At 51.3% G+C, this 11,460-nt stretch overlaps 3 protein-coding genes across 3 annotated transcripts; 2 read left to right on the top strand and 1 right to left on the bottom strand.

Annotated features, from left to right (window-relative positions):
• Positions 1–777: 777 nt before the first annotated feature.
• LAJ45_11143 (uncharacterized protein) lies at positions 778–3,657 on the top strand (the record flags this gene model as incomplete). The annotated part of the gene is made up of 7 exons (XM_046120654.1): positions 778–837; positions 916–1,152; positions 1,210–1,397; positions 1,452–2,437; positions 2,492–2,573; positions 2,629–3,205; positions 3,268–3,657. 7 exons carry the CDS (start codon positions 778–780, stop codon positions 3,655–3,657), a joined length of 2,520 nt encoding a protein of 839 aa, XP_045966177.1.
• Positions 3,658–6,818: 3,161 nt separating this feature from the next.
• On the top strand, positions 6,819–9,023 carry LAJ45_11142 (uncharacterized protein; the record flags this gene model as incomplete). Its single annotated transcript, XM_046120653.1, has 2 exons — positions 6,819–7,161; positions 7,255–9,023. The coding sequence occupies 2 exons, from the start codon at positions 6,819–6,821 to the stop codon at positions 9,021–9,023; spliced, it is 2,112 nt and encodes a 703-aa protein (XP_045966176.1).
• Positions 9,024–10,146: 1,123 nt separating this feature from the next.
• On the bottom strand, positions 10,147–11,032 carry LAJ45_11141 (uncharacterized protein; the record flags this gene model as incomplete). Its single annotated transcript, XM_046120652.1, has 3 exons — positions 10,147–10,362; positions 10,431–10,967; positions 11,021–11,032. The coding sequence occupies 3 exons, from the start codon at positions 11,030–11,032 to the stop codon at positions 10,147–10,149; spliced, it is 765 nt and encodes a 254-aa protein (XP_045966175.1).
• Between the last annotated feature and the right edge of the window lie 428 nt (positions 11,033–11,460).

Below are 11,460 nucleotides of genomic sequence, written 5' to 3'. Positions count from 1 at the left end.
TCACTGCTGTGCAACATAATCAAGCTTCTTCTCCGCATTGTATGCATTGTATCCCCGGTCAAGCAAAGCAAATACATCCAGACTCCGTCGCGCCGTCCCAACTCCGTGCTCCGTGCCTAAGGTTCTGCTGTCCAAGACTCTTCAGCATCGCAATCTAAATGCAATATATTTCCTGCAGGGGTCATAAAGGTCAGTTTTACGGAGTCGCGGTCCAAGCCTCCGGAACTCGACCGAAGTGACATGACCTGGTTCGGATCTCAACGTTATTTTTCCCCCTTGCTTTCCCCCCGCGTTTTGTGACCTGTCACGCTAAATGTGACAGCGTGATGGAGGCGTCCCCTCTGTAACCCCACCGCACGACTCCGACATACATAACACCAGCACATGTGATTGTTTTTTTCGTCGCATGTATGGACCCTGCCGCGTACTACCGTAGCTTGCCAGCCAAGAATACTTGACCACCAGGTTTTCACACACGAAAGTACATATGGCGCCTTAATAACTTAACCGCAGCAGGTACCAAAACCTTTAAACGAGAATAACGTATTAAAGTACCTGGAGTGCAGGCAGGGATTGTTGGGAGGCCAAGCCTGTTACGGCTAAATGGAGTGAAAGCCTCGGCGCACACCGTTACTGGTGAGTACTACCAGTTCTCTCCGACTCCCTTGACAAAGTTATTCCCCCCCCGCCCTGGAGCCGGAATAACCTTCAACTCTACCCTACGCTATATATATTATGTACCAACATCGCGTAGCAAGCGGCCGGCCGGGACCAGGGATGGAGCATGATGAACATGAGCATATTCAGTACCTGCGCGAGATGTGCATGTGGGGAAATGTCTGTGAACAGCTATTGCTTGCGGGGTAGAGATGAGCATCAAAGAAAATTTCTGACCGCTGGAATTTTATATAACAGGACGGATTTCCAGAAGAACAGTGCTCTCCATTCGCCACGAGCATCTCAACTTCAAGAGCGTATCAGGACTTTGAAATCAACATGCTTGGTCAAGCTTTCAGGAACTCTTTGTTCCTCTATATCCTCGCTCTTTTCTCCCTCGTGATTGACGGGAAACCGCTACTCGAGAAGAGAGCTACTCAGGTTTCGCTCATTAGCTATACCTACACAAATGGCGTTCTTGCTGGATCTATTAATGTACGTTTCTTCCATATCTTTCTGGGTGATGATATTAGGTGCTGATGTGAAGCTCAGATTCAAAATATCGCATACACCAAAGTCGTCACAGTTGTCTATGCCGTTGGCAGCTCATGGACCTCTACCCAGGTGATCTCCGCGTCTTACTCTGCAGCCGGTAGCAGTGGTTACGAGACCTGGACCTTTTCGGGAACCGCGACAGGGGCTACCCAGTTCTATATCAAATATGACGTTAGCGGTAGCAGGTAAGTCGATCATTGCCTTGCATGGGTGGTCTGTATAACCTAACAACTTAATAGCTACTACGACCCTGGAAACTCGATCAACTATACGATCAGCACCGCGTCTGCGACCTCCAGCACCAGCTCCACAACTGCAGTAGCTTCCTCCTCCACCACAACCACCGCAGCACCGGTCGTGACCAGCTCTTCTTCCACTACCGCCGCGGGAAGCTCTGCCACCACCACCGTCCCCGTTGGCACCGGCGCCGTCTCTCCATCCCAGCCACCTGCCATCACCCTCAGCTCCGTTCCTAGCGAAGCCGCTCCAACTTCGCCTTCAGGCTGCGGAAACTGGAACGGCCTTGATAGCTGCTCCGGAGACAGCGTTTACACTATCGCCGACTCTTCAGAGAACCGCCGCTGGCAGACTCCCCCTGAGGGCGATTCCACATACGTTTCTACTTTCCAGAACTACAGGGACTTGGTTGGATATGCTGATATCCAGTACAACTCCGGTCGCACTGCTGCTGTGGTTGTCGTCAACGCTGCGAGCAGGACAGGAGAGACCCTGACCTATAACTTCGGTGGTAACTCGCAGTCCAGCAATTCCTTCCAGGTTTCTTCTTCTCTTACATCTACTCTTGCTATCACCGTCACTTCCGCCAGTGGAAAGAAGCTCGTGCTTGAGCCGTTGAACTTCATCTGGCAGAATGCGGCACTGACCGCTGCATTGAGCACCTTCAGCAACGGACAAAAGGGTGGTATTGTTGAGTTGTTTGGATGGCCATACAATGATATTGCGTCTGAGTGTTCGTTCCTTGGAAAGGCTGGGTACATGGGTGTCAAGATTTGGCCCCCCACTGAACACGTCTGGGGAAGCAACTACTACGAGACGGATAACCAGTTCAGGCCGTGGTACTTTGTTTACCAGCCTGTTTCGTACAGATTGCACTCTAGAATGGGAACCAGGGCTGAGTTGAGAGCTATGATTCAGGCGTGTAGAACCGCAGGTGTCAGAGTTTACGCCGATGCTGTGGCGAACCACATGGTTGGTCAGGGAACTGGTAAGAACAGTCTTTTCGTGTATCGTTTTGATGATAATGACTAACAATCTGTAGACATGCAGAACCACAGAGTTAGTGACTGCAACTTGTACAGCGGCCACAACGCCACTGATGGCTCCCCATACTTCACTTCTGGGTACGCTTTCCCCTCTCATAGTTCATTAGACGAATAGCTCCGCTAACATACCCAGAAACACCTTCCTCATCAACCCCTTCACCAGCACCCGCCCCACTTTCGAGTTCCCCTCTGTTCCTTACGGTCCCACCGATTTCCACTGCGAGCGATCCCTCAGCTCCTGGACCGACGGCAACATCATTACCAAGGGATGGCTTGTTGGTCTCACTGATTTGAACACCGAGAAGCCATACGTCCAGGACCGTATTGCAACCTATCTTGTCGACCTCATGTCAATCGGTTTCTCCGGTTTCCGTATGGATGCCGCTAAGCACATTGGTCCCGCCTCTACAGCCGTAATCCTCGGCCTTGTCAGGAAAAAACTCGGAGGCTCTATGCCAGCTGATTGGATCACCTGGTTGGAGGTTATTCTCGGAGGAGAGGCTTCACTCTTGGCTTGTGATGGCGGAGAGTGGTCGTGGTACACTAACTTTGATACCAAGTTGAAGGCCGCTGGTCTCAGCGATGCCGAGGTCGCAAAGGTCAAGATCTGGAGTTCCGATTACCCCAAGGAGATGCCCATCTGTGGCTCGTGGATTATCCCCGCCTCCAGATTCGCGATCCAGAATGATGACCATGACCAGCAGAATGCCGTAAGACCCCTCTTCCGCACCTCATGTGATGAGAGATGTACTAACACATTATCTTAAAACAGGGCTCCTCATCCCGTGACATGCAAGACAAGGGCTCCGTCCTCATCAAGGACAAGGACGCCGCCAAGCACCGCGCCTTCGAGGTCCAGCTCTTCTCCCGCACCGACGCTGACTGGCAGATCAAGCTCGTCCTCTCCTCATACATGTTCATGGACAACGGCGCCGCCGGCTTCCCCGACGGTCTCTCTGACTGCTCCTTGTACACTGGCTCCCAGAGCACCTCCGGATGCTTGGGTGTGCCAAAGGATACCGCCTATGTGGCTAACGCCTGCTCGTACACTTTGACCGCTGGAAAATACACCAGAGTGCACAGAGATATTGCGATTATCAACGCCATGAGGGCTTGGGTTGGGTTGGGCAGCACCACTGCTGCGGCTTTGGGCACTTGTTAGATGTGGGGGTTGGAGTGAATAGTTTAGTTTAGCGTAGTTTGGTTATACACGTGTGAGAGTTTGGGGGAGATAAAATAAATTTTGAGGTTTTGAGTTTTGAAATTTTTGGTTTGCTGTGACAATGGAATCATAGTGTATCACTCGCGGTTTGGGAGTCTTGACAGTTGATTGCATGCCCTACTGCGTGCTTTGAACTAAACTACGAGCCTAACTAATTCTGCTTTTTTATGGTTTATTTAGGCCACACCGACATGTACTATGGGGGACTTGCATCTGGTTGCTTATCCACGCGAAGAAACATTGTCGAGTGATGGTCTATGATGCAATTGTCTCTCCGCTCTGTTGCCTTGTACTTCCAAGCTGCGAATTATCTTATAGATTGAGGTCTTGTTATTTGTTTGGGTATCAAACACGTCGCAGAGGTTACGTGGCTGTAAATATTTGAGGATAGGTGTTCGTTTGTGACATATTATAAAAGTTAACCGAGAAATCCAACCATCATCCTTCCATCCTCCTATCGCTGCAAACAATTAATGAATTATCAATCAATCTATCAATTAAATACTCCCATCAGAGAAAGAGTAAGTCCTCGAAAGAGAATCAGATCCACGATGGGCTAATCAGAACACCGAGCGCCTGAAACCGTCTATCTACTAGCTGGCCCAGGCCATTAAGGAATGCAACTACCCATCAGCCACGGCCTGGGAATAATCACAGATCACGATTGCGGCACCTTTTCTGGCAGTCGTTATCAACACCCACCGGCAGAGAAGGCACATAAACGAGCGACAAATGTTGTGATAACGTTCACTTGTCTGGTCCTAGAGCGACAACATTACCAGATGGATTAAAGACAGCCGCCAGCGGTTCTTCATGGTTATAACAGCATCCGAAATATATTCTCTATCGCAGAAAACTTTACATACAACACTGCGCGGTCCGACTAGACCAAAAATCCACCCCTCATTTGACCACGCGCTAAGGCCGGTCGGGGCCTTTGAGTACACTAATTTGAATCACTGTCCCGATTTGACTTATGTACGACCGGAGGTTGTTCGTCTGTCTAGCCGAATCCTAACCACCGGCGCAGATCTATCCGGGCACGTAATATGACCGGGGGTGACTACACAACCGGACACTCCTCCGATCAGGGGGCCACTTTTAGCTTTTAACCATAACTCTAGCACACCGTACAGAACTCCTTCTCAAACTAGACTGCGACCCCGTATTCCGCGAGAGGTAGAATCATGGTCCCTCACTCGACTCATACGCGCGTCCACCGCGTCACGTGCAACCCCCGGGAACGTTGGCAGCGCGGTGCCTTGTGGTCGTGATGCTATATTCGGGGAGATTCGTAATGGGATACGTAGATATCGTATGAGATTTATATATAGCTCGAGAGAGAGAGTTGCGTGGTATTTGTATTTCGGTTGCGCAATGGGTTTGAAATAAGTAAGTGAAGTTTTTTTCTCGAGTGCCCTTTTCCGTTTCTCGTGTTCGACATTAACTCTGCTTCTGCTGTGGCTAGTAAGGGCTCTATTCTGGAAGGCATTTCTAATCCTCGACGAGATGGTCAGACGTAGCAAAACCTTAAAAAATCAACCTCAACTGGGGATCCCCCGTCAACGATAACCCCCGCTGATTGGATCGCTTGGCGCTGGGGCCACTCAGCCGCAATGTGAGGGCTTAACTCTAGAATTCTGAGAAGTCAGGTCTTGGCCCTCAATCGGTGGTGGTGCGCTGCGCGTGGTGGACCTCACTAGGAAGTGTACTGGATTGACAGAGCGGGGGCATTGGTTGGGAGGTTACCTGTAACATGTATACGGTCCAATTGCAAACCGTACTTCTATAGACACCGCCCTACACGTTAATTGTCACCATTGGTACTACTAATACTAATACTACTACTATTACTCCTCGGAATCCCCAAATCGATGGTAGTTAAACGCGGGTCCTAATCTGCCTCAATTCCCGCACATTATTCAGCCGCGGGAATGTCTTATCTCTCTACAATCTACAATCTACATGATATATGTAGTCAGCCACCACACGTTATGTGAGATCTCACCATTATCTCAAATCTTTTCCAGGGCAGGAGACATCTCCCGCAAAGCCTATTCGCCCGGCCTCGGCCCCTCTTTCAAATCTGCAGGGACTAACTACTCTGCTGACCGCATGAAATCTAAAGTGCACTTCAACTTCAGTTCGCCCCGATCGCCCGGATTGCTGCTTACATCACCCAGTCGCGAGTGACACGCCATGCGCCAAGGATTTGAATCCTGCGCTCCCTGGAGTGTAGGGTGCGCGGCGATCATACTTTAACTACTACCCCTGCTGCATTGGTGGCGGGCGGATGGGCGGCAAGCGAGCGAGCGAGAGGACGAGAAACAGGAAAACGAGCTTGGTACCTGCTTGTTTTTGTTTCTGGATATGTAGCTAAGGGGTAGGGGGTGGTTGAGTATCTGGTTTGATGATTGTTGGGGGGGGGGGGGGGGGGATCGTGAGGGAGTGATGATGACGGAGTGGGTACCGGGGTGGGGGGAGTGATTGGGACATGGAGTAAAACAAGTGCAGAAGCCAGCTGAGAAGTGTGAGAAGTGTTGGTGTACCTAGGTTGTACTCAGAGGAGTGTGTAGAGTAGAGTGCGTAGATAGGTAGAGGAGAGCAAGAAGCTTCAGGTTTAATTTTACACAGCCCAGTACGGTAGGGCAGACAGCATCGACCCTGGTGGGGTTTGTGAGCAAGAGAGGGCTCGTTTAGGTAGGTAGCCACGTGTGGCAACCAATGACGAACGCCGAGAACCTTTTTGGACCCAGGGACACAACAACACAGCCACCAGTCCCCGGTCCACTCACAAGCTAGATTGCAAACGTCGTCAGCGCTTGTGCGACTCAAACTACATGTACTCTACTCTATGCTGCCAGTGCTGTCTGTGGTGGGCGGCTTTGCTGGTTTTGAATGTCTCACGAGCCAGCACCTGCAGCTTCTTCGGCCTAATTACTGTGGTACTTCTATCATGTACTCATACTGTCATAGAGTAGATATCATTCCCATCATCCCACCCCACCCACCCCCCCCCCCCCTCTCTCTCTCTCTGTTTCCTCTCTTCCTTCCTTCCATCTCTGTATCTACGCCATCCATCAAAAAGAACTGCAAACACAATGAGCACCGCAAATCGTGACGGCTACAGCTACAACCCCGCGACGGCCTCATACTACATCGAAAAACGGCCATCGCATCCCCCGCCACCCCCGCTACCACCAAAGGAGATCGAGGCAGGAGCATACAACATCACAAAGGAGACACACCATGGCTTCGCTGAGCTGGAGGGAGACTCGTCGGACGTCGGGCGCGTAAGCCTCGATGACAAATCGGCCACCACCACCAGCTCCCACGGCGGCGAGAGGCCACGAAAGAAGGAGAAGCGCAAAGACAAGGGAGCCAAGCCAGCGAAAATAGTCACTCCGGTGAAGACAAAGAGGAAATTGCGCATATTGTCGTTAGGTATGTTCCGATTGGTGGGTGAAAATAGAAGATGATCATGGGGCGGTTGGAATGTGCTTGTACTGACGTGACGGGTGAATTGGAAATGATTAGATGGCGGTGGTATTAGGGGATACTCTATTCTGGTCATCCTGGGCGAACTGATGCACCAGATCTACGTGCAGACGCACAACGGAAAGGGTCCGAAATCACCGTCCGAGCTTCCTCGCCCTTGCGACTATTTTGACATCATCGGGGGAACGGGTACGGGCGGCCTGATTGCGCTCATGCTCGGACGCATGCGTATGGATATTGAGTCATGCAAGGAATACTATGTCGAGCTAACCCGCTACGTCTTCATCACCGACAAGACCGTCATGGGGGTCCCGTACGGCAAGACACTGTTCAAGTCTTCACGCCTGGAGGATGCCATCAAGCACTGTGTCCGAGAGAGTACACGCTTCGACTTTGACAAGATCATCCCGCACTCGCCGCCCCCGCCGAGCCCGCCCCCACCGCATATCAAGAATAAGCGCACAAACTCGTGGCGTGGACGGCGCAGTTCCTCGCACGACTCTGAAGAGCCGACACGTGGACGCCGCGGCTCACCAAGTAACCCATCACGACGGACTCGGGGACAAGGAAACGCCGAGGCACCACTTCTTGATACCCGACCAGGCGCATGCAAGACGTTCGTAACAGCCGTGTACAAAGGAACGCCGCCCAACAGCTCAAACCCGCCAGCGCTCCTGCGGACATACCCTTCCCGCGGCGAGTCTGTCCCCAGCTATAACTGCACCATCTGGCAAGCTGGCCGTGCCACCTCCGCAACCCTCAGTGCCTTCAAACCAATCACTGTCGGACAAAACACATTCCTGGACGAAGGCAGCGGTCGGTACAACCCCGCGCAGCAGGTCCTTGAGGAAGCACACTTGCACGAGTACCCTGACGATGAGATCTCTGTCTTTATCTCTATCGGGACCGGAAAACGCCCCGACGGTCCTACGCCCGCATCCACCTCCCGCCACCATCACAGTCACGCCCATAGCACGGGTGAGCGACAGCCATGGTGGGAGGGCATCATCGCAACGCCCTTTGAGGACTTTACCGAAGCACGGCGTAAGCTGATGGCTAAGCTCGACGACTGCGAGCGTGTCCATCGGGCACTGATCGACCCTGAAGACGGCGGTCGCCCAGGCCTCGCGAAGATGGGAGTATCTCGCGAAGACTACTACCGCTTCAACGTCGAGGTCGGCGTGGGCGAGTTTGCACTGAATGAGTGGAACCGGCTTGCGGACGTCTCAACGAATACACGGCGGTATCTAGGCATGCGGGAAACTGCGAAGCTGGTGCGTGAATGTGCTGGTAAGATGGTAATGATTGAGAAGCTCAACAACCCCGACACCGCACTAACACCTATGCGGCCGACGTTCTCATCGTCGTCCTCATCCTCCTTCAACTCGCCTCCGCCACTACCGAACAAGGAACTAGACGAGGCTCCTGGGATCGCGGAACTTAGTGCTGAGATTCAGCGCGCAGAGGCAGAATGGACGGACGTACGGCAGAAGGAGATGGTGCATCCGTCGCAGCGACCTTTCTCGCCTATTGAACAGATCGTGCAGTATCCCTTACATCCTGCCGAGCAGCCCTTATTCTCGCCGCCTCCGGCACCACCGCCAAAGCCACCGAAGGTGGGAAAGCCACTGTATCCGGATGAGGAGAACGGTGTTCATTACCAGGCGGTGATGAACCCAGAGATTAGAGTGACGAGTCCGACAACGGTGGCGGGTGAGGACAGTGAAGATGAGAGGGAGAGGAGAAAGATTGCAGAAGCAAGGAGACGAAGAAGAAGTAGGAGTGGGAGTACGAGTAGGAGGAGGTAGATTTAATAACATGTCGGGACTTTTTTTTTTTTTTTATACTTTCTTTGTCAATTATTCTATCTTTCTCTTTCCTTTGTGTTATTATTGTTTGTGGGGTTAGCCGGATATCCTGTATTTAGTTATGATTCTGTATGATGATTATGTTAATGACTTACCAATCGAACTTGGATTATTGCTCTTTATACAACTCCTTTCCAACGATGCTCGTGTGTGATGGTTGAACGGGTAACAGATATGCGAAGTACATATTAGGTCGGGCACAAAGAGTGACGATTTGCCCAATGAGCTGAATGCCCCAACTAAGCCTGAAAGAGAACCACTATCACTGCGCCAACTTTAAAAGAGACAGGATCATTGTAGAAGTCGATGCAGGGAAGATGGCGGCCGGTTCATGAGAGATACATGTATCTCGTTATAAAGCTAGAATATGAGGTGTTCAACCTCGTTGTCATTGGGAGAGTTGAATACCCGGCCTTTGAATACGGGGTCCCCTTGTCATCTCCTACATTTGTCTCACAGTCAGTCGATGTGCCATGAAGAACGTTTCGCCATGGAGGATCTCACAGTATTTCGAGTCACCAAAGCTCACTCACTCACTCACTATTTGCATCATAAGGGGTCACTCATTCCTCCGCATCATAAATGAGCACTCAGCATTCGATCACAGAGAGTCACCCAATGCTTTGAATCACCAGGGCTCACTCATCGGCGCTCTGCGGCACAGAAGAGCACTCGAATTTTAAGTCATAAAGGGTCATGAGGCCGGTGTTCTATATCACGAAGAAGCACTCAGCTCTTTGATTCGCCAAAGCTCATTCTTAAGGGTTCTACATCATAATGAGTCACTTTATGTTCCAAATCAATAACGGATCACTCATTAGTCTGCGCAAATATATAGGGTCACACAGCATTCCGGGTCATAGAGGATAACTCAGGCTCGTCCCGTCTGCTTCCATGCTTCCAGAGCTTGCTGCAAGTAACGGGCTGGGTACGAGACTAAGGATAACTCAACACCCAACATCACTCAGGCTTAAAGTAGTCAAACATCACTCAGTGTCAATTCAACATCATAAATGAGCTCTCAGTGCCGATCCATTAACAAAAACTCCAACAAGTACACTCATTACCACTTCGTAACCCCGCCATCAATACACAGATCCTGTCCGGTCATATACTTACTCGCATCACTGGCCAAAAATATACAGGCGCCCCTAATATCCTCAGGCTCCGCCACCCTCCCGTTCATAATCTCGCCCTTCCAGCTCTCCAACAGATGCGGGAAAGGTGCCGTCATCTCGGTGCGCACATACCCTGGCGATATACTGTTGACCCGTATCCCCTTTTCCGCCCCTTGCCGTCAGTATCCAAATCTACAAAAAAAAAAAAAGAGAAGAGGGGAAAACCAACATATTCCACCAACTCTGCCGCAATCGGCGGCACCATCGCCCTCACTGCGCCCTTCGTCCCGCAGTACGCACTCGAATTCTGGGACCTAATCGCCATATAACTCGCAATACTCGCGACGACAATAATTGACCCCACCTTCGTCCCATTCTTCACCATCTGCCCCGCAGCCAGCTGCGCAGTGTGATACACACCCAGCACATTCACGCCCAGCAGCTTCTGGTGCTCCTCATAGCTAGTCTCCAGGAAGCTCACATTCTTGTTGATCCCCGCGGTCGGCACGCAGATGTCAAGGCGGCCTTCAAAGTCCTTCACGAACTGGTCGAAGCCCGCTTGTAGTGAGGCGGGGGACGAGACATCGACGAAGTAGTATGCGGTGCGGACGTTGTACGTGGCGGCAATTGTGTGGAAGGACGGTAAGGGCGGGATGATATCGAAGATTGCAATGTCGGCACCGGCTTCGGCGAGACCTTCGGCGAAGGAGAGGCCGCAGCCACGTGCGCCGCCGGTAATGAGAGCGGTGCGGTCTTTGAGGGAGAACTGGCCGGGTCTTAGCTGGTATGGAAGGCAGTGGGAGGGTGCAAGATACTTACGCTGGAGGTCATTTTGAGCGGATTGATAAGTCGGTGAGGTATTGATACTCGAGTGAGCGGACTCTACTCTAGCTAGTGGGGAAGGTATTTCATTTCTTTTATTTAAAAGAGATAGGTCGCTATATATTCCCGTTGTGAGATGCCTTCCCCACCTTCCGCTCCTACTTGCTTACAAGCATACCGCTAAATCTCGAGTTATTCGGGGGGTTGCCAAGCTCAGCTGCTAAACTACATTTAGTTTAGATCCTGCAGAAGAGGGCTGTTTTATTGAAGATCTCTGCCTCTAAAGGTGAAGATCCTCAGCTTTTTGCCTTGGCAACCCCCCGAATAACTCGATATTTAGCGGTATGAACCAGAAAATGCAAATGTCTACTCGTTTACCACGAAAAGAACCAGAAAATGCAAGTGACGGAAACAGGGATAGTTTGTATGAGGGATCA

Source organism: Morchella importuna (genome assembly GCF_003444635.1).
Source record: "Morchella importuna strain M04M26 chromosome Unknown Morimp01GS057, whole genome shotgun sequence".
NCBI classification, from domain to species: Eukaryota; Fungi; Ascomycota; class Pezizomycetes; order Pezizales; family Morchellaceae; genus Morchella; species Morchella importuna.
The sequence above is the reverse complement of the archived record's forward strand: the minus strand, read 5'-3'. Positions and strand labels throughout refer to the sequence as shown.